Here is a 19,917-nt window from a genome sequence, read left to right on the forward strand (position 1 = left end):
TTTCTTTGTTAATGTTTTGATCTATCAATGTCGTGTGCTCTGGTAGTTATGTGAATGACCCGGGGCGTCTCAACTTTTTTAAAATTTTCATTCTCGCAGTAACCTCCTTCTCCTGCTTCTGTGTACCTACTAGATCTCCAGTCATGAACACCATTGACCTACCTTAGGCATCAAGCCAGTGTATCTCCATTACAGCGACACGCCGCCTCGAGCACGGACTGTAGGCATCTCCTCCCGTTCTAATAATATTGGATCTATCGTGGCTATATGTACACTTCCATTAATGCCAATGTTTCAATGAATTTCTACTGGATATCTCAGAGAATAGGGAAGAAGTCCAAAGCCTGTGAATCAGGCTGGAAAAGGCAGGTTATACACAGTGCTCCATCCATACCGCCCAATCGACTCTTTCACATCCACATATGCAATTGCATCAATATTCCTCAACCAAGCCAGCTTGTACCTGGAAAAAACAGAATGAAAAGGGGAATCCAAGTATAGTTTACGCAACCAGTTGCCTCGCATCATCAACAGCAACCCTTGCCGCTTTCTTCAACTCAGTCTTCCAGTCTGTCTCTCTCCATCTAGACCACGCACTCAACCCCTCCGGCGGCTGAATACTTAGCGTCTCATAACCCTGCTTGATGATTCGATGAACCTCCCGTGGGCTGAGATTCTTCTTCTTGATTGAAGGCAAGGCCACGGGTGTAGGCTCGCCTTCTGGGTTGGGACTGGCAGCTGCAGCCGAATGTGCCGTGGGATCCGATCCATCAGACTGGAAGAGAAGCGTGTAGAAGTGCGTCGAGACACTGAGAAGAGTATCCATGGCTGCTGCGTGGAGATCGTTCTTCTGGGTCGTTGCTGCGTCTGGCAGTGGGGTGGCTGAGGACGAGCCCGGCGTTCCTGTTGAGTGATTGAGCGCGTAGACGTTTCTGAAATTGGAGATGACGGGGCCGGTCTCGACGAGCTTGTAAAATAGGTCGTCGTAGGAGGCTGGGTCAGGGAGGAAGGTGTCGCCACCAGAGACGCAGAAGGCGAGGAGGTCGGCGAGGGAGCTGGTTAGTGTGTGGATTTGGGGGTTGGTGTTTAGATCGGTAGCGTATGTTGTTAAGAAGCGCATGAGGGACAGAAGAGTGCGCCAGAGCTCGGACCAGTGGTAGTTTAGTCGGATTTTGTTCATTGAAAGGTATGTTAGGAGGCGCAATGTGACGGCAATGGTGTGGCTAAGAATTGTTAGTCTGTGTCTAATTATGAGATATCGGGTACATACCTATAGATGTTGACGTCTAACCGCCGCCGAAGGTTATGCGTGATTGTGTCGATCATTACATCGAAGATGACAGTGGCGAGCACCCGGTCTCCACCAACAACTGGGAGGTATGGCTGTTTCTGACGGCAGATCCGCACTTTGCGTTTCCCATCTTCACTGCAGATGTGTTTGCAGAGAGTTGGGTCCTCAACGAGTATACGTAAGGTGAACATGCTCAGCTCGGCATAGTGAGCTACCCGCGAGGATCGATAGGCGTGCTGTAAAAGGTATGATGACAGGGAAAGAAAACTAGAAAAGGGAGATTCCTCGTTCTTTTCGGGGATATGGTGGACCATGTGGTAACCAAATAGTTTGTTCGAGTTCGCAAAGTCATATGTGGCCATCAGGATGGCCGCTTCTTGGGCGGGTCTGGTGTAATATCAGTATCTGCACTAATTGGTGACGTCGACAGGGACCTTACAAAGCAGCAAACATGACCTTGGCCTCCTCCGCACTAGGTGGATTTGCCTTATCCCGCGCACCAGGCGCGAGAGCCCGAAGCCCGAAGAAGATCAAAGTGTTTGTCAAGGACCAGCCTTCGGGTATGTCGTCCTGCACGGCAATGTAGCCGTTGCGCAGACCACCACAGGCGAGGCCAACACCTTTGACAATTTGTTGAATGCTTGACTCATTGACAAAATCATCGAGTCGAAGCTGATAGAGATTTTGGAATTCGAATTTGTTGTAGTTCGCCAAGAGCCCCAGAAGAAGAAATGGATCGAACACTTGCATAGGGGTATCAGAGTCGTGAACATACTACTCTCGTTAGAAAAATGACGTTAAGAGTGATAAATCGTCCATACCTTCATCAGAGATGGGAACAGATCCCGATGTGTGAAATAGGAGACGATGCTGGTCTTGTATGCCCCGCTTGTCATAGCAATGGCGACTCGGATCGCCCTGCGCCGCAACTCCACTATAAATGAAGATTAGTATTTTTGATATACAAGGTGTGCTACGGATACCCACAGCTGGATCCATTACGAATGATACCGTCTAAAACGGAGACAAACTCTGAGATGACACGGTCAACTTCGTCAAGGCCGGCGAGAACACTGATCACATCCGAGCTGGGGTTGGTGTATTTTTTGCTCAGAATACTGGTCAAAAACGTGGCCAAAGTCTGGATGTCATCAGCCATTGATATTATTGAATCACAATAGCGGGGCACTCACATCTAGTGCATAGGAGTCCATTGGCGCGACCCCAGCTGCAGCTTCACGGATCGCCCGGGCAAAGAGATGTTGAGTTTGCGTCTAATTTAATCAGTTCCCTGAACATGTGGAGTGGCTCGGGGGCTTAAAAAGCTAACCTGCAAACCCAATGTCTCGTCGGGGCTCAACTTGTCTAGTAGGACATGCAGCTGGCGTCCATCTGGTGGCAGCAAAAAGAACTCTCGCCAGAACCCTTCAGAGTGTTCCGCATCTTCAGTGGCCTGGGGGTGGTCAGTATATGCGGCTCTATCAGATTGGAGAAACCAGGGCCTGGCGACGTGGGGGCATACTTTGAACAGTGCCTCGTAGAGCTGGACGATTTTTGGTTGGAAAATTTCCGGTCTCGTCTGCTGCGTAAGGGGCGAAGCTTCCATAATGTCTCAGATGATCTGCAGACCGATCCCCGAAGCATTAAATATTATTTGTATGGAGGGAAGTGTGTCTTCGAGTGTGCATCTCAAGTGGCCAAGGCACCAGCCACTTTGTCAGCGGATCCAGCCACATGTCCTTTCAATTTGATTTTGGATGTTACAGGTACAAGGGGTTGGATATTTTTAGATAGATTCAATAAATTTAATGAAGGCTCATGTATAGAGCATATGGAAAGGTGCTACAGATGAGCTTATTGACTATCTACTAACTATTCTTGCTTCGATATGGGCTGGACGCGCTCATATGGAGGCGGCGCTGCTCCGGAAATCGGGCAAGAACTCACCTTTGCCGCGGAAGGAGAGATGACTCAGCTGCCGATAAACGCTTGATTATCTAATCCATTCAAGGTTGTGATGAAATCAAAAGTGAATTGATTTGAAATGAAGTCCAATAGGAGTGATAGGATCTCCCTGGGTCCTCACTACCAAGGTATCCATACCGTTTACATTAGTTTCCTTCTCCAGTCCGTGCATTTCAAATCAAGAGTGGCGCCACCGTGTGTAGAAACACCTCGACGGTGATTGGCTGAAGCCGGATCATGCAACCAGACTTACTTAAGCGCCCGAGAAGTCACCGGGGAACTTGATCAAACAACTCTTCTCCCCTTCTCGTTTTTGAATTCACCAACACATCTACCACTGAATTCGACATTCTTATGTTTTCATAGCCAATTTTCGTCGAGGCTCCCTTCAACCTTACACCTATTTCTCGACCATCACTTTCACCTCCACCACCACCATGCAACGCCCTGTGACATCATCCGCCACAGTTCTCCGATGGGTAAAGCCCTCGGCTACACTATGCTCCCCCGCCTTGCGGTGCTTCTCATCATACGGAAATGCCTACCAATCTTCCAAGCGTGACATGCAAACTGCGACCGCCTACCGTCCACACTCTCTGCCTACATCTTTTCCGCTTCCCCGAAGCACCAGTGGCTCAGACTCCCTGCTTTCCGCCGATTTCCCTCTTCCTGCAGAGAACTTACAGACCTCCCCATCACAAACAAAATCAACAGCCTCTAGCACTGCTCGGGAAAGCGATGCTCAAACTCCCAAACCCGCCTCATCCACAACCGCCACCAAGACCGGCAAGCCTCGTCGGCCATTGCGGGCACGAAAGGCAGCCATGAAGCTGTCTACCCAGGCCACTGAGCAACTACGCAAGCTTATGGACCAGCCCGAGCCCAAGTTTATCCGCGTTGGAGTGAAAAACCGAGGCTGCTCGGGTCTAGCCTACCATCTTGAGTACGTGGAGAAGCCGGCCAAGTTCGATGAAGTGGTGGAGCAGGACGGTGTGAAGGTTTTGATCGACAGCAAGGCCCTGTTTAGCATTATTGGCAGTGAGATGGACTGGCAAGAAGATAAGCTGAGCAGAAAATTTGTTTTCCGCAACCCCAACATTAGTGAGTCATTCCCTGAAAAGCCTTTCTCCAGTGAGGCATTGCTTCGCCAAGATGTACTAACCGGTAACAGAGGAACAATGCGGATGCGGTGAATCTTTCATGGTTTAAGCACTATTTCGACATGTCTCCTTTAGATTTTCGGCGTCTTCCTTCGGTGCATCGGACGGTGTTTTTATTTTTATCATGTTACGATTTTTGGGACTCATGGCCGCTTTGCTCGGTCAAGTACATACGCTTGATATCCAGTCGATGCAATTTTCTCTATGTTCAATCGTTTTTGCCCGCATTACTCACTCTGTGTTCAAGAGGAGGCCGAGGGCGGATATCGTGGGCTCATTGTAACTTGTCACGAAGCTATAAGGCTCGCTGGATTTCTACATTCCATTGCTATGCAAAATATCTGTGGAATTCCAAATGTTATATTATCTGTATAGACTAGTCTAATGGACATTGATCTAGCCACACCGCCACCAGTAGATTTCAAGACTGATCCGTGTGGTTTCATTACTGATGTAGTTAAAATCCGTCTATCAATATGTGCAAAGATCTAACTTTCTCATGGTGATAACTTTAAATAAAATGATAAAAGTTAACTCGTTAACGCCGATGATTATGTCACATGATGGCATATTGGGGCGGAACAATGTAACAGACGACAACTACCCCAAGGTCTTGAACTATACACCATTCCTCCATATTTATACATAGCCCCTAACCTCATTATAGAGTGACCAAGAATGGGGTCAACAGCATTTCTTTCCCCCTACACAAATGACTCCGTCTCCGACCTCCTCATAACCGTCCGCTTCTCTGCTTCGATCCCTGATCTCCCACTCGACGTCCCAGAACCGGAGACCACAACAGGCGCAGGACTCAAACAACTAATTCGCGCAGAGCTTCCATCCTCCCTCTCATCCCATCGCCTACGCCTGATCTACGCCGGCCGCGGTATAGAAGATACAACCGCCCTAACAACCTCCCTCAAGCTCCCGCCTTCCCCATCTAGAACTCCGCGATCCGCAGCAGAAGATGAAGAACAGGACGGAAGCCTGGAAAATGGCGCGGAAAATTCCTCCGAATCTAAGTCCAGAGATAAAGGCAAACAACCTGTTCGCGACCAACGCCCAAGAATATACATACACTGCTCAATAGGCGATATCGCGCTTTCGGATGCCGATCTAGCTGCAGAAGCTGATGTAGCTTCGACGTTGCTACAAAGCCAGAAAGAAGACGAAAATGTCTCCAGGTTACTCTCTACATCTACAATCCCTCATCGTAGCGGCTCCTCCGTCTTTCCGTCTCGCTCGGCCGCGCCTGAAATTACTACCACCCCTGCACCTCGTGGTTTTGATCGTCTCCTAACGGCAGGCTTTACCGCTGCAGAAGTAACGGCTCTCCGGTCACAATTTCTGGCTGTGCAGTCTGTCTCCCGTACGCCGGACACTATGCCTAGTGGTGAAGAGCTCCGCGATCTTGAAGATCGGTGGATGGATGAGGGTTCGACTGCTGCGGGGATGATGGGTGGGGGTGAAGGTGCGGGTGGTGGCGATGATGATGGGGGTTTAGGGTCGGGGTCGAGAAGTGCGATGGACGATATGCTTTGGGGTGCGGTTATGGGCTTCTTTTGGCCTATTGGATGTGCGATGTGGTTGCGGAGGGAGGAGGGTGTTTGGTCTTGGAGGAAGGGGGTCGCAGTCTTTGTGGGGGTTCTTGTCAATGCAGCTTTTGGGGCCTTGAGGATTATGAATTAGGCAATTTTATGCCTAGCCTTGGAACTGTATAGGGGTTTGGTGCTTTGAGGCGTTCTGCGAGTGCTTTGTGATACCCTAATACTGTTTTGTTTATACCGATCAGATCGGATTGTAGGTGATGAATCTTTGAATAGTTAATCCGAGCATTGAATGGTCAGCTTAGATCCCGGGTGTAATAGGATGCAACATGGGTTCATGAGGTCAGTGCTCGATTACAACCGCAGGTTTCTATAGACCAGAGCTCTAGAGCTGGTACAGCCCGGCAATGCTAGCATACATGTCCAAAAAGTACAAGGAAAAGAAAGAGCAAAACGCCCGGAATCCGCAACGCTAATGGAACTTCCCGTAAATAACAGCGATAATCAAAAGGACAAGCAGTGTAATGATAGCAATCGTGATCATCCGATTCGTAGCCATCCTATCAAATCATCAATATCAATCCAGAACCAAGTAAAAAGTAATGCACAGAGGGAAAAGGAGGACAGTACCTACGAGCCATACCCCTCAAAGTCTTAATACTGGTATCAACATATCCCTCACTTTGATGCAGGTTGTCTCTGGTATGCTGAATTGTTTGTCTCTGCTCATACAGATTGGCCAGCACATCACGCCCCACATCCTCTGTCTCTAGCGCTGTCCGCTGGCTCTGCTGCAGCCGTGCCGAGCTGCGCTCCAGTCGCTCCGTACCAGAGAGAAGTTGCTGTCGCTGCTCCAGGTGTTCGTCTTGAGGCTCGTCGGTGTACCGGTCACCAAAGAGGGCTTTGCGATCATCTGAAAGAGACTTGAGCTTGCGCTTGACCTCGTCGATGTCTGTTGAGTAATTGCGGAAGCGGATATTGATCTTTGAGCGAGCTTCGGAGGGAATGTTTTGCTTTTCCATGCGCATTTGATCCAACTAATATCACCCGAAGGTCAGTTCACATCTGTATCGTAGATCTCTATGCTCCGAGACCAGCTTGTCTGGGGCACTGAAGAGCAAAAAAAAGAGACCAATTTGGCGGCTCTGGGGCGAGTCTTACCAGTTCTGTTGCTTCATCCAGCACTTGCTCTGCGGAGCGGATTGCGGATTTGCGTTGCTCACCGCTGACTTCGGAGATCTGGTCCAGCTTCTGGTTCAGATCAGCTTGTATCAGCTTGAGCTCGTTCTCGTAGCTGGCGAACATCTCCGAGCCTGCGTCCGTGTCCAGGGGATTCGACATGTTGAGCTGTGTGTCTGTGATGTTGGCGATTCTAAAGTGAGAAGAGATGGGGATCGCTGTTGCGACAGGCTGCAGGGTGGTTGTTTCGTATGATCAGACCGTAGGCTCCACCTTTATCAATGATGACTATACTAGTCGTGGCTTGGTCAAGTCTTATCGGAATTTGTGTGTCGGTATAGCCTTGCAATACTGATTCTCGCTGGAAAATGTTCGGCAAACCAATATCTCACGACGGTTTAGTCTGGGACAGGCAGTAAGTACGGGGTACATGGACAGGTGGAGGCTGGAGATGGCGATAAGCTGCACGTGATTGTCACTGCGGCCGGGGTTGCGCCTACGGATCCCCACTAGAGATATACAGTTACCAGTAGGCGTAATTTAATAGCTCCCTGTTAAATTACAAATGACACAGGTAGTCTCTCAGAACTATCTGGTACTCACTGATGGTATCAGCCTTCAAGATAGAAGATAAATCAGTGCATCCTGCAAGTGCACGTTCTCGGCGATCAACACTTAAAACGTCGGTACCTGACAGCCTAAAGGCGTCTACGCATAAAACCACAATAAGCAAATAGTGTAGCATCAATAGCATTAACATAAAGAAGATCGGGCCTTAATAGCTCATTTCGCCTTTTCAATAAACAAAGAAATACCCCATGGTATACAGACATAGAAACTCCACCACTTTCCCTCTATTGCAAGAACATGCTGCTGTCCTGGGCAACAATCTGTGCACTGCGCTTCGCGTCCAAGAAAAGGTCTTCGCACTCGACAACGTCCGCCACCTCGATGCCACTAGGGTGTCCGTTGACTCGGGCCAGAATGCTTGCTGGAGTCAGCAGCTGCAAGGCGTACCGCAAGCTGACCTTGCTGCCGTGCTCAGCGACCTTGTCCAAGGCGGGTTCGGTGATACTAAGGCCCTCGGTCTTGGCGCGGAGTCGGATAATGGTCTTGATCTCGTCAGGGTTGTAAGGGGTAGTGGGGATGATAAGGAGACGGGCCAGCAGGTCTGGTGGGATGCCGTGGGCGGCGCTGATGTCGTCAGTGCCCCGGATGACGGTGTGGCCGCGATTGGAGGCAAGGATGACAATGGGAGAGATGGAGGACTCGAGAGCACGGTTCAGGTATGTGAAGCACTCAATGTCAAGCATGTGAACCTCGTCAATGAAGAGAACACCAGGAACAAGCTCAGCCACTCCCTGGTCGATATACCGGTTCACAACCTTGTTGATCTCCTGGCGCAACTTATCGGTAATCTCGGTTTTCTTGGGCTTCATCAACTGCCCCATCATGCTCATCACATCCTGTCCACCTTGTGGCCGGGCGTTGGCCATATCCAAATCATGCAAAGTAACGTCCTGCACAATCTCCTTCTTCTTGTGAACCTCACCCTTGGGGACGGGCACGTACTCCTCCGCCTCGAGATCGAACTCAGTTGCGTAGGCATCGGACCGTCCAACACGCTTGCACGCTCCAGTGTTGGCCTCGATGTAGATGACATCTCCAACAGTGACGCGCTCCTTTTGGATAGCTTCGTAGATGCTAGGATCCAGACGGAGCTTCTTGCTGCCCTTAGCAGACTTAAGTCCGATGATCAAATGGCTGATAGTTCGTCCATAGCCACCCAGCGGGTTCTCAGTCTCCTCCGGAGTCAGTTCGGTCACTTCACCCTCGTACACCTCCTTAGTTTCCCGGACTCGCAGACCTATTGTTCTGTTAGTCTCGCGCTAGAAATCGCCCGTTGCAAGTATTTCATTTCGCGTACCAATTGCTCGTCGGAAGTTTTCCATCAAAGCTTCTGTCTTCTTGACCTCTGCAGAGTAGATTTCGCTGCCAACGATAGGACAAAATGGAACCTTGGTTCCCAGCTCCTGGGATACAGCAAGAGCGAGCGCTGTTTTTCCGGTACCGGGGCCACCGGCGAGCAACACAGCTCGGCCAGCCATCTTCTTGGCCTTAATGAGGTCGACGATCACGCCGCAAGCCTATTGGAAAGCAAAGTAATGTCAGTCACGGTCTGCACGGTGCATCGCATCCATCTCAGCGACTCAATGGAGCTACAACTAACCTCTCGGGCAGCAGCCTGTCCCACAAATCCATCACCGGATGTTTCTGAGGTGCCATCGGAGCGCAAGCCTAGACCCTTGATGTGCGTGTGCGTGGCGGTCCTGTTCTCGCGCGAGTTGCCCTTGACTTCACTGATTTGGACCATGTTGGGCAAATGCGGCTTTATGAGCCTTTGGTGGAGAAATTGGGGGTTGGAGCAGGGGAGATGTAACAGAGAGGCGACGGAGCGATATATAAATCAAACAAAGAAGCTAAGCAGTGATGCGATGGGCCGTCCTTTTCCCAGGTCCAATGCTCTTCCCGAAATTCGCGAGCAAGGGATCTGCGCCAGTCACGGAGCCGCGCTGAAGGCGGTCAGCGTCCCCCAAATTCTTCATAACTCCAGCTTTCCCTACCACGGGACATTGAAGTCCACAAATTAACAAGTGCATCTCTCAGAACCTGTCTAAACCTTCCCAATGGCAGGCGTCCAGACCAGAGCCACCATGGTCGGCCACTTCTCCCTCGCATCGGCCTTCCGTAACCTCTCTTTATCGGCCTCCAAGCGCTCGTTCTCCACGACATTCGCACCGCAAACCACCAAGGAACTCCCCGAGCACATCCCGCCCTATCCCTTCGGGCCCCGAAAATGGTACAAGCAAGCCGATACCGGTCTTTACGGCGGTGCTATGATCCGCTTCGGTAACAAAATTTCCAAGGGTCGTAACGAGGGCAAGACACGACGAAGCTGGAAGCCCAACGTTCGCCGCAAGAAGATTCCTAGTGAGGCGCTTGGCGAGGATCTCTTCATTAAGGTCACTCGCCGTGCTCTACGAACAATTGTTAAGGAGGGTGGTCTTGACAACTACCTCCTCAGCGACAAACCCGCCCGTATCCAGGAGCTCGGCATGTTCGGGTGGGAACTGCGATGGAAGGTTATGCAGACCCCGGTCATCCAGGAGCGATTCCGGGAGGAGCGCAAGAGACTGGGTATCCCGGAGCCCAAGTCATTTGAGGAGTGGATGAAGAGCAAGGAGGAGGAGATCAATGCCACGATCGAGGAACGACTCAACATCAAGCAGATCACAAAGCCCCATCAGAAGGGCAAGGCCGATCCTCAGAGGCTTGCCCAGCTTGCCCAGAAGGCCGAAACTGCGGAATAACTCAGCTGATCCAGCTGGGTCACTGGATGTGTTTTTGATGTTTGAATTGATGCCTCTTGTTGGGGGCTGGCGCTTCCTCCATTGTACCATTATCGCGACGAACTGGACCCTACTTCAGCACCACTACCTTTGTCTTTTTACCAACCACCTGTGTCTTCGATATTACCTGGAGAATTTAGGTGGTCTCTTCGCATGAGTGCGATTCGGCGTGCATATTAAAACTTGAACTTCTGTGTATTTATACTCCAATATCATCTGTTTTCATCGCTCTCTCATTTTCTTTGGATTGTTTCGGGTATTATATGCCCAAGTAACAACCTTGAGTCCGACTTTTTGGATTGTGAGTGCCTTAGATAGGTACATTACTGTCATTGTGGAAACAAAATCAAGGTTGGAATGGCCGTCCAAGGCGGGGTTGGAGATGGTCAAAGGTTTTGACGGTTCATGCTCGATATATATATCCTGGTGCTATGTTATGTAGCATTCATACCGATGTGCATCTGGAAGATTACACAGGTGGGCAGTTCCAAAAATTGGAACCAAATCTTGGCTAAAGTAGTCCCTAGAACTGCTCTTAAGTCCGACATTCATCCCTTTATGGATTCTTTCTTCCCGCAACAGAGGCATGAAATACTAAGGAAATAGATAAGGCCATGGTGTGCAAGGGATCTGCAGAATGTATGGTAGTAATATCCGAGTCCCGACATCCGAGATGAACCAATAAGAAATGCAATTAACCTGAAACCCAAATCTCGTTTATCTCTGCAATCGATGAACTAACTAAAAACGGCCAATGATGATTGGTGAAGCTGCAAGGCCGTTGGCATGCGCACCAAGACCCGCCGCATTCGGTCTCGTCATTGGAACCAGGGAACACCAATATTTGCGCTTCTCCCTTGCAACTCATCTCCCTCGTTTCAGTGAGTCAAGTTCTCTCTTCTCTGAAAGCTCCATGCGATGATTTGATCTCCCGCAACCACTCCTCCGAATCGCTGCGTCCTCATTCAGCTCCCCAGCGCGGGGGATAATACGCCCGCCATGCAATTCGCATTGCCTCCGCGAAAGAACCAACACACTCTCCCCGGTGCCCGTTCCTCTCGGTTACCGCTATATCGCAGGAAGCAGCTCAAGACCGTCGCTGTTTTCGCGGTCGCCGTGTTCTCGATCTTCTATCTTCTTACACACCTCTACTCGAGCTCGTCTTCTGCGGCGCCGGCTGGTACGGCAGGTGTGGTCATTGTGACATTGTTGGATCGCGAAAGTTTCAGTGAGAGCTATATCAACAAGATCATCACCAATCGTGAGGATTATGCGAAGCGACATGGTATGTTATGCTATGGGCTGGGTTGCTATACCAAGTATAGCTAGCTAGCTGGCGCTTTGAACTTCCAGCACAAGGAGCCCCCCGCTAACTTCGCATTGCGATTTCAATCAGGCTATACCAATTTCTTTGCATCTGTATCTGAATATGACGAAGCCGTCGGCGACCAACCCAGAAGCTGGGCTTTGGTACCAGCTGTCCGCCACGCGATGGCTACTCACCCTAATGCTGCATACTTCTTCCATCTAAACCAAAATGCCCTTATCATGAATCCGACGAAATCCCTCAAATCTCACCTTTTGGAACGAAGCAAGCTCGAATCGATAATCATGAAGGATGTTCCCATCGTCCCGCCCGATAGTATTATCAGGACATTCTCGCATCTGAAAGAGAAGGATATCGACTTCATCACCACGCAAGATGGCGAAGACCTAAGTCCCAGTAGCTTCGTGCTAAAGAATGGGGACTTTGCGCGCTTTTTCTTGGATCTGTGGTTTGATCCGCTGTTTCGAAATTATAACTTTGCAAAGGCGGAGGTTCATGGATTGGTAAGATTCGCTTAATCTGGGAATTGTCATTTGGAGCTCACGGCTGACTTGCTCTACGTTGTAGGATCATATCATGCAGTGGCACCCGACTGTGCTAGCTCGGACGGCCATTGTTCCCCAGCGTGTCCTGAATGCGTACAGCAAGGATTCATATGGTGCTGGTCCGGATGGTACCTATACCGACGGTGACTTTATTATTCGATTCCCGGGATGTGATAAGGCTCAGGCCAAGGGGTGTGTCGAAATGGAATCATATTACATGCTGTGGCAGAGAAAGATAAAGAGTGTCTAACTTCGCATTCCAATCTTCTCTCCCGGTGCTTAATGGGCGTTCTCTTTTCGGAGTGAAGACCCATTGCTTTTGGATTTGCTTTACGATCATACATTTTATTGTCTGACTCGATCGGTGTTTTTCTTTCTTGGCGTAATAGATGAGTGTTGCACATATAGCGGGATGATATTGCTTCAATCGTCATGGCATGCATGGAGTCATAGGAAAGGAAACATGATCATTATTTTCTTTATGTTCACTAATAGAATACATGCCTCATAAGTAAGAGCCCAGAGAATAGGACGTAATAAGGAACTAAGGCTCTCTCACAACATTGGCCTGGGAGTGTGGCTGTCGAGAGCAGTCAGTATTGAGCTTTCGACGTGAACAATTATCCGTAGTGTAGTATTGAATGCAATTGAAAGCCACACAAATCAGAAACGCGATTGCTCGCAAATGGGTTGTAGTCAAGCAGCGGGGTCTTAAGCCGCCTCCTAAACACGGACCAATTTTTCTCATCATGACAAAGCGGGGTGGTTCAAACCAAAAAAAAAGTCAAAGCAGATAAGGTGGTTGAGGGAGAAATGCAAACGTGGAAATCACTTACCCAACTTGTAGCTGTAAGAGGCCGGGTATTTGTCGAGTTGAGATAGCCCGAACTGACTCAGGGAGCGGAAGCACTAGGGTGCGTCCTAAGATATGATAGAATATTATTCCAATGAACCCAAAGGTCCGACTGCCGCTTCCTCTAGCAGATGAAAGCAAGGAGAACAGTCTTCTTCTTCTTGTACTTGTCTCCGAAATCCTTGCGGTAACGCTTCTCCTTCTTCCACGCCCAGCTCCACATCTGCACACCACCAACAATAGTGAAGATGAGCACACTCAAGTTCAGCTGGCTGACGAGGAAAACACCCAGCCAGGCAATGATCTCAAACATGTAGTTGGGGCAAGTAACAAGGTTGAACCCAAATCCGGAGGGAATACCACGCTCAGTTGTACCGGGCCGACGCAGATTCCGGAGTACATAGTGGGCATTCAGGTTTGCCAGTTCAGCGAACACGAAAATGGCAAGACCAGCATACACAAGAGTTGAGTTGTAGTCTGCGCTGGCGGCGGCCGCATCGGGGCGGAAGACCCAGTAGGCAATGTTGAAGCCGGCGAGGGCCCAGTAGTGGGCACTGTTCTTGAAGATGTTGCGGGCGGGCATGGTGGCATTGCTGAAGCGGTGCACGAAGATAGTCTCGTACTCGCGCTTCAGGAAGTGAATGGTGAGAAGAGCGCAGACGAGGAGCTGCACGTCTGAAGGAGCCGGGATAGTGTCATAGTTGAAGTACAGGAGGGGACGGAGAGGGAAGAGGAAGAGAGCTGGGATGAGGAGGGGACCGAGGTATTCAATGATGAAGACGGTACGCCATGCAATTTGGGGGCCTGTTCATTGCCAAGTCTTAGCTTTAGTTTATTATTAAGTGGTTGGGAACGGTTGCATACCCAGATCCTTGATGTGGATCACGCTCGCGTTGCGCAGGCCGGTGTCGTCAATGGTGACGTCCTTCGCATTAGGAACGGCAGAACGGTCACTGCCCTTAGTGATCCGCAGACGGTGTGCAGATACACCGCAGACCTGACCAATCATGTCGTGGAGGTCATAACCAGAGGCATCGAGGGCAATGGTGAGCTCCTTAGGGAGCATGCGGATGGGTTTACCTGAACAACCTTGTTAATTGATTGGAGCCAGTGTGGGACGAGTGAAAATTTTGCATCGAACGAAAAACATACCCCGCGGCTCAATAGTGAGCGTGATCTTAGGAGCCATTGTGATTGATGGCAAGCTCAATCAGTTCAGAAGTTGCAGGGGAAATTGTTGAGCGTTCACGTCGATCAATAGTGGATGGGGCACACGTGACGTCGACACCTTAAGGCATGACCGAGGTATAAACCACGAGGATATGAACTCAGATCGTCAAAGATCGTCACACGTTGGGCAGTGTCCCATCCCATGGATTTTCAGGCTCAGCTCAACCCTTGAAAGAATTTCCCGTGGTGTCAAGGCTAATAATTGCCACCCAAAATTCGTGGTTTTGGAAGTCAACAGCCATCTTCATGGACTTCCATTCTGTGATCGGTTTCCCGACTCGTTGAGAAAGAAGTCCATTGTGGACGGAGAAAAAGTCAAGAGAGTACTACTTCTGCCTTCGGCGTGTCGATGGAATTTTCAATGTTCTCCACCTGAGATTGAAATAAAACAATCAGATCCAAGCCATGATGCTCTGCATTCCACGTGGGCCAAGTCCACAACGGAGATGACAGCCTCCAGCAAAGTTTAACTCTACTGATGATACCCCACAAAATCTAGACGATACCATGTTAGAAGCGAATTTGCTGTCTGATCCAGGCGTTCTTAATTCTATTGCACAATGCTAATCCTAGACCACTGATTTGAGTGTCTTACTTGGGGGCGCAGTCTTGCTACAACGGTTAACCCGGCCGAACCCGTCACCAATCAACACTCTCATGACTATTGGGCCACCCCTGACTAGGCCACCCATACAACGCTAAATAATGAACTAGCGGAGTCATTTGTAGGCTGTGTCAATTGTTTGTGTTGCATGAAGGATTATGCTACGATAAGAAAATGTTATGTTCTTCGCACAAGCCGAGCCTTGCAATGTATTTTTGGCCCCACCAAGTGCAGATCGCCACTGGTGTAAGCTGAACAGTCCACGCGCCAATGACAACTGGGCCAAAACACCATACACCCAGGTGCACCAGGGCCCCCTGCATGAACGGCCTCTCCTTGCTGGCACTTCCAGACGAGTGATTTTTCGGACCAGCATAACACAACATGTCAGATAGAATTGATTCAGTATTTACCATGATATGGAAACTCCAGGACAATCCTTCACATGGGATTCTGATGCACGAATGAAAAGTTCTCCAGTCTCTTCCACCGGGGTGGGGCGTCTTCGGCTGTCATTGCCCATGCATTGTACCCACACCCAGCTGGCGCCTTAGGGTTGTGGCGCCCAGGCTGACGGACCAACACGAACGCTGGAAAGGCTGCGTGGATTATGGAGCTAGAACGGGCTGGAGGCTACTAAGCTGTACTCAGGTCGTTTAAGAGACGGAATACTCCGCGGCTGGAAACTGTTATAATCGTCCCATTGCCCTCCGATACGATCCCATGACACTTGCTTTGCTTTTTCTCTTTTCACGCCTTATACTTGGTACCTGCTGAGTACACGGCATTTGAGACTCGAGACTGCCCAGTAGCTGGCCAACACAGCCCTATACCTCTTCAGGCTTTCTATGATAACCGGATTGGTACGTTCTTCTTCGTGAATCAAGTCTTTTGATCACTCCAGGTGATCAATTTCAGACGCAAATGGGCGTTTTCTTTTCGATGGCCGAACGGGACTCTCGGACCCGTAGTGGCTTCCATGGTAAACTACCATGCCAGACGGAGGGACATGCTAACATTTGGATTCAGTAGCAGGATATAGCCTGTGATTTTCTCTCCCAATTCACGAGGTTTCGTGTATACGTACATTCAAACCCACCATGGCTGATCGACCCAACAATGCTGTCAACGGCATCGAAAAAAAAATCGCCAATGTCGAACAAGTCATTGCTTCGTCTTTGAGGCCTTTGCCCACTGAAACGGGTGATGGAACCTATGTCAAAACGGCTACCACAACCGGGTTTGCCAAGGATTTGGGCCATTTCAATTTGAAAGATGTGAAGACTGTCATTGAAGTTGCAAAAGATGCGGTCACTGGGGAACCTTGGAATGACCGGGAGTATATCATGGAGAGAGTGATTCAGGTTTGGAAACCTTCATATTTCAAGAATGCAGATTCTGACTCTTCAATAGCTTGCCGCCGGTTTGCCTTCGACTTCTAAGAACGGCAAAGAATTGACCAACACATTTTTGGGTACCCTGTGGAAGGACTTGCAACACCCGCCAATTTCGTGAGTGCCTTTAGATGCGGCATGCTTTTGAACAAAACTTATGATAATAACAACAGGTACCTTGGTCGTGACTCTTCCTATCGGAAGGCGGATGGATCGGGAAACGTATGGTCCCTATCAAGGATAACGAGTACAGCCACTGACATCGAATTAGAACCCGTTCTGGCCGAATATTGGTGCTGCAGGCACTCCCTATGCGCGATCAGTTCGACCGACGATTGTGCAGCCAGTTGACCGACCAGATCCAGAAACCCTTTTTGATACCCTCTTGGCCCGGAAAGAATTCAAGGAGCACCCGAATAAGATCTCGAGTGTGCTGTTCTATCTTGCATCTATCATCATTCATGGTGCGCATGTCTTGAAACCATTATTGGTGGTTCGATTCGACGATGGACAGGGCTAACAATTACCAGACCTCTTCCAAACAGACCCAACAACTGGCACATCGTCATTGACATCGTCCTACCTTGATCTGGGCCCTCTATATGGTAATAACCAAGATGAACAGGATGCTGTGAGAACTTTCAAAGATGGGAAGCTTAAACCGGATACCTTTTCCTCCAAGCGCATCCTTGGGTTCCCTCCTGGTGTGGGTGTTTTGCTCATCATGTTCAATCGATTCCACAATCATGTGGCAGAAAACTTGGCAATCATCAATGAGGGTGGTCGGTTCAAAAAACCAGATGAGACTAACAAACAAGCCTACGCAACATGGGACAATGATCTCTTCCAGACTGCACGTTTAGTCACCTGTGGTCTTTATATCAACATTGTTCTGAAGGACTATGTCCGAACAATCCTCAACCTGAACCGGACTGACAGTACCTGGAGCTTGGATCCCCGAGCTGAAATTAAGGACGGTCTGCTCGGCGAGGCTCCAGCTCAGGCTACTGGAAACCAGGTTTCAGCGGAGTTCAACCTTGTCTACAGATGGCACTCTTGCATTTCTGCCCGTGATGAGAAATGGTCAGAGGACATATACAAGGAAATCTTCCAGGGCCAGGATGCGAAAGCTTTGAGCATCCCGCAGTTCATTCAAGGTCTTTATCGCTGGGAGGCAATGCTCCCCGAAGATCCCGAGGCCCGTCCCTTTGCCAACCTTCACAGGAAGGCAGATGGTCTCTACAATGATGATGACTTGGTCAAAATTTTCCAAGAAGGTGTCGAGGATGTCGCTGGTGCCTTTGGAGCATCAAACGTGCCAACGATCTTTAGATCTATTGAGGTCCTCGGTATCAAGCAATCACGGGCCTGGAACTTGGCCACGCTGAATGAGTTCCGAGACTACTTCAACCTGACACCATACAAGACATTTGAGGAGATCAACTCTGACCCGGAAATTGTTGATCAGCTCAGGCATTTCTACGATCATCCTGACCTGGTGGAACTCTACCCCGGTATTATCGTGGAGGATGCGAAGGAACCCGTGGTTCCAGGCAGTGGTTTGTGCACCAATTACACCACTTCCAGGGCAATTCTTTCGGATGCCGTTGCTCTGGTTCGCGGTGATCGTTTCTATACCGTTGACTACACTCCTAAGCATCTCACCAACTGGGCCTACAACGAGATCAATTATGATGTCAACGTGGACAACGGCCAGTGCTTCTATAAACTGGCCATGCGGGCATTCCCCAACCACTTCCTTGGAAACTCAGTTTACGCCCACTTCCCAATGGTCATCCCGAGTGAGAACGAGAAGATCTTTAAAAGCCTCGGAAAGGCTCACCTGTACAGCTACAGCGCGCCTAGCTACACACCAATTCCCGCAATGATCAATTCCCATGCCGGGTGCAAGGCTGTTCTCGAGAATCAGGAAAGCTTCAAAGTGACTTACGGCAAGAAGCTGGAGTTCATCTTGCATCGTGATGGGCAGCCGTACGGCCGTGATTTCATGTTGTCGGGCGATAGTCCTGCAAACGCAGCATCCCGCAAGATGGTTGGCGGTGCTCTATACCGAGACAAATGGGAATCCGAAGTGCGGAAATTCTACGAAGAGATCACCATTCAGCTGCTGCAGCGAAATTCGTACAAGGTGGGTAGTGCAAACCAGGTGGATATCTGTCGCGATGTGGCCAGGCTCGCGCAGATCCATTTCTCCGCCAATGTGTTTTCTTTATCGCTCAAGACGGAGTCTAACCCCCGTGGTGTGTTCACCGAGACCGAGCTGTTTCAAATTTTGACTGTGGTCTTTACATGTATCTTCTACGATGTGGATATTGCCAAGTCTTTCCAGCTGGAGCAGGCTTCCCGCACGGTTGCACAGCAGCTCGGTGAGCTGATAATGGCTGATGTTGAGGTTGTCGACAAGGCTGGATTTGTTGCTAGTCTTGTGAGTCGAATACATCGTCACGATGTGCTCAGCGACTATGGCATCCATATGATTCAGCATCTGCTTAATAGCGGACTGCCTGCGAAGGATATTGTGTGGACGCATATTATCCCATCAGCTAGCTCAATGGTTGCGAACCAGGCACAGCTTTTCATTCAATGCTTGGACTTCTATCTTGAGAAAGAGAATGCTTTCCACCTCGCAGAGATTCAACGGTTGTCCAAGGAGAACACTCCGGAGTCTGATGAGCTTCTTTTACGATAGTAAGTTTATTGCAACTTTTGAACTCATATGTTATGGGGATGTCATATTAACTTAAAATAGCTTTATGGAGAGCGCACGAATCAGATCAACCGTCGCTTTGCCTCGGGAAGTGGTGAAGCCCACCGTCATCGAAGACAGCGGAGAGAAGGTGACCTTGAAGACAGGCCAGCAAATCTATTGCAATCTGGTAAGCACCAACTATCTTCCTAATGATTATGGTTACCATATTAAGTATTTTCAAATCACAGGTGGCCGCAAGTCACGATGCTGAAGCATTCCCTGACCCCGAGACGGTCCGCTTGGATCGCGACCTGAGCCAGTATATCCATTTTGGTTTCGGCCCACATCAATGCCTTGGGCTTGGGGTGTGCCAGACTGCTCTCCCTACCATGCTTCGAGTTGTCGGGCAGTTGGAAAATCTCCGGCGCGCTCCTGGTCCACAGGGACAGTTGAAGAAGATTCCAGGTATCGGCGGAATCACCATGTATATGGATGCGGAGCAGAGTGCATACTCGCCCTTCCCAATGACGATGAAAGTGCAGTGGGATGGAGAGCTACCCACTGCCCGGAAAGTGTGAAAGACAATTGAGTACCCATGTGTATGGTCATGTATACTTCTCTTTGAATGAATCTCGAAATTAGGCATCGGGTAGCATCCCATTCGTTCGTAGTTAGTTGTTTTGACAATCCGTGCAGGCA

At 49.5% G+C, this 19,917-nt stretch overlaps 9 protein-coding genes across 9 annotated transcripts; 5 read left to right on the forward strand and 4 right to left on the reverse strand.

The window, feature by feature from the left end:
* Positions 1 to 502: 502 nt before the first annotated feature.
* N7484_009063 (ARMH3 family protein) lies at positions 503 to 2,897 on the reverse strand (the record flags this gene model as incomplete). Its single annotated transcript, XM_057119450.1, has 8 exons — positions 503 to 1,223; positions 1,271 to 1,678; positions 1,731 to 2,065; positions 2,113 to 2,225; positions 2,279 to 2,432; positions 2,485 to 2,565; positions 2,622 to 2,744; positions 2,814 to 2,897. 8 exons carry the CDS (start codon positions 2,895 to 2,897, stop codon positions 503 to 505), a joined length of 2,019 nt encoding a protein of 672 aa, XP_056969005.1.
* A 796-nt stretch (positions 2,898 to 3,693) lies between these two features.
* On the forward strand, positions 3,694 to 4,449 carry isa1 (Fe-binding Fe/S cluster assembly protein ISA1; the record flags this gene model as incomplete). The annotated part of the gene is made up of 1 exon (XM_057119451.1): positions 3,694 to 4,449. One exon carries the CDS (start codon positions 3,694 to 3,696, stop codon positions 4,447 to 4,449), a length of 756 nt encoding a protein of 251 aa, XP_056969006.1.
* Positions 4,450 to 5,094: 645 nt separating this feature from the next.
* Positions 5,095 to 6,108, forward strand: N7484_009065 (DSC3 family protein; the record flags this gene model as incomplete). Its single annotated transcript, XM_057119452.1, has 1 exon — positions 5,095 to 6,108. The coding sequence occupies one exon, from the start codon at positions 5,095 to 5,097 to the stop codon at positions 6,106 to 6,108; it is 1,014 nt and encodes a 337-aa protein (XP_056969007.1).
* A 330-nt stretch (positions 6,109 to 6,438) lies between these two features.
* On the reverse strand, positions 6,439 to 7,307 carry N7484_009066 (v-SNARE protein VTI1; the record flags this gene model as incomplete). Its single annotated transcript, XM_057119453.1, has 3 exons — positions 6,439 to 6,526; positions 6,597 to 7,003; positions 7,128 to 7,307. The coding sequence occupies 3 exons, from the start codon at positions 7,305 to 7,307 to the stop codon at positions 6,439 to 6,441; spliced, it is 675 nt and encodes a 224-aa protein (XP_056969008.1).
* A 692-nt stretch (positions 7,308 to 7,999) lies between these two features.
* rvb1 (RuvB family ATP-dependent DNA helicase pontin) lies at positions 8,000 to 9,519 on the reverse strand (the record flags this gene model as incomplete). The annotated part of the gene is made up of 3 exons (XM_057119454.1): positions 8,000 to 9,012; positions 9,073 to 9,292; positions 9,376 to 9,519. 3 exons carry the CDS (start codon positions 9,517 to 9,519, stop codon positions 8,000 to 8,002), a joined length of 1,377 nt encoding a protein of 458 aa, XP_056969009.1.
* A 313-nt stretch (positions 9,520 to 9,832) lies between these two features.
* On the forward strand, positions 9,833 to 10,516 carry N7484_009068 (mitochondrial 54S ribosomal protein bL28m; the record flags this gene model as incomplete). The annotated part of the gene is made up of 1 exon (XM_057119455.1): positions 9,833 to 10,516. One exon carries the CDS (start codon positions 9,833 to 9,835, stop codon positions 10,514 to 10,516), a length of 684 nt encoding a protein of 227 aa, XP_056969010.1.
* A 1,038-nt stretch (positions 10,517 to 11,554) lies between these two features.
* N7484_009069 (putative alpha-1,6-mannosyltransferase subunit) lies at positions 11,555 to 12,677 on the forward strand (the record flags this gene model as incomplete). Its single annotated transcript, XM_057119456.1, has 3 exons — positions 11,555 to 11,840; positions 11,952 to 12,385; positions 12,450 to 12,677. The coding sequence occupies 3 exons, from the start codon at positions 11,555 to 11,557 to the stop codon at positions 12,675 to 12,677; spliced, it is 948 nt and encodes a 315-aa protein (XP_056969011.1).
* A 727-nt stretch (positions 12,678 to 13,404) lies between these two features.
* Positions 13,405 to 14,469, reverse strand: N7484_009070 (trans-2-enoyl-CoA reductase (NADPH) TSC13; the record flags this gene model as incomplete). The annotated part of the gene is made up of 3 exons (XM_057119457.1): positions 13,405 to 14,084; positions 14,145 to 14,360; positions 14,433 to 14,469. 3 exons carry the CDS (start codon positions 14,467 to 14,469, stop codon positions 13,405 to 13,407), a joined length of 933 nt encoding a protein of 310 aa, XP_056969012.1.
* Positions 14,470 to 16,214: 1,745 nt separating this feature from the next.
* Positions 16,215 to 19,796, forward strand: N7484_009071 (peroxidase/cytochrome P450 family protein; the record flags this gene model as incomplete). Its single annotated transcript, XM_057119458.1, has 7 exons — positions 16,215 to 16,478; positions 16,528 to 16,625; positions 16,682 to 16,730; positions 16,780 to 16,972; positions 17,039 to 19,217; positions 19,279 to 19,405; positions 19,467 to 19,796. The coding sequence occupies 7 exons, from the start codon at positions 16,215 to 16,217 to the stop codon at positions 19,794 to 19,796; spliced, it is 3,240 nt and encodes a 1,079-aa protein (XP_056969013.1).
* Between the last annotated feature and the right edge of the window lie 121 nt (positions 19,797 to 19,917).

Source organism: Penicillium longicatenatum (genome assembly GCF_028827895.1).
Source record: "Penicillium longicatenatum strain IBT 33135 chromosome Unknown contig_6_segment0_segment0, whole genome shotgun sequence".
NCBI lineage: Eukaryota > Fungi > Ascomycota > Eurotiomycetes > Eurotiales > Aspergillaceae > Penicillium > Penicillium longicatenatum.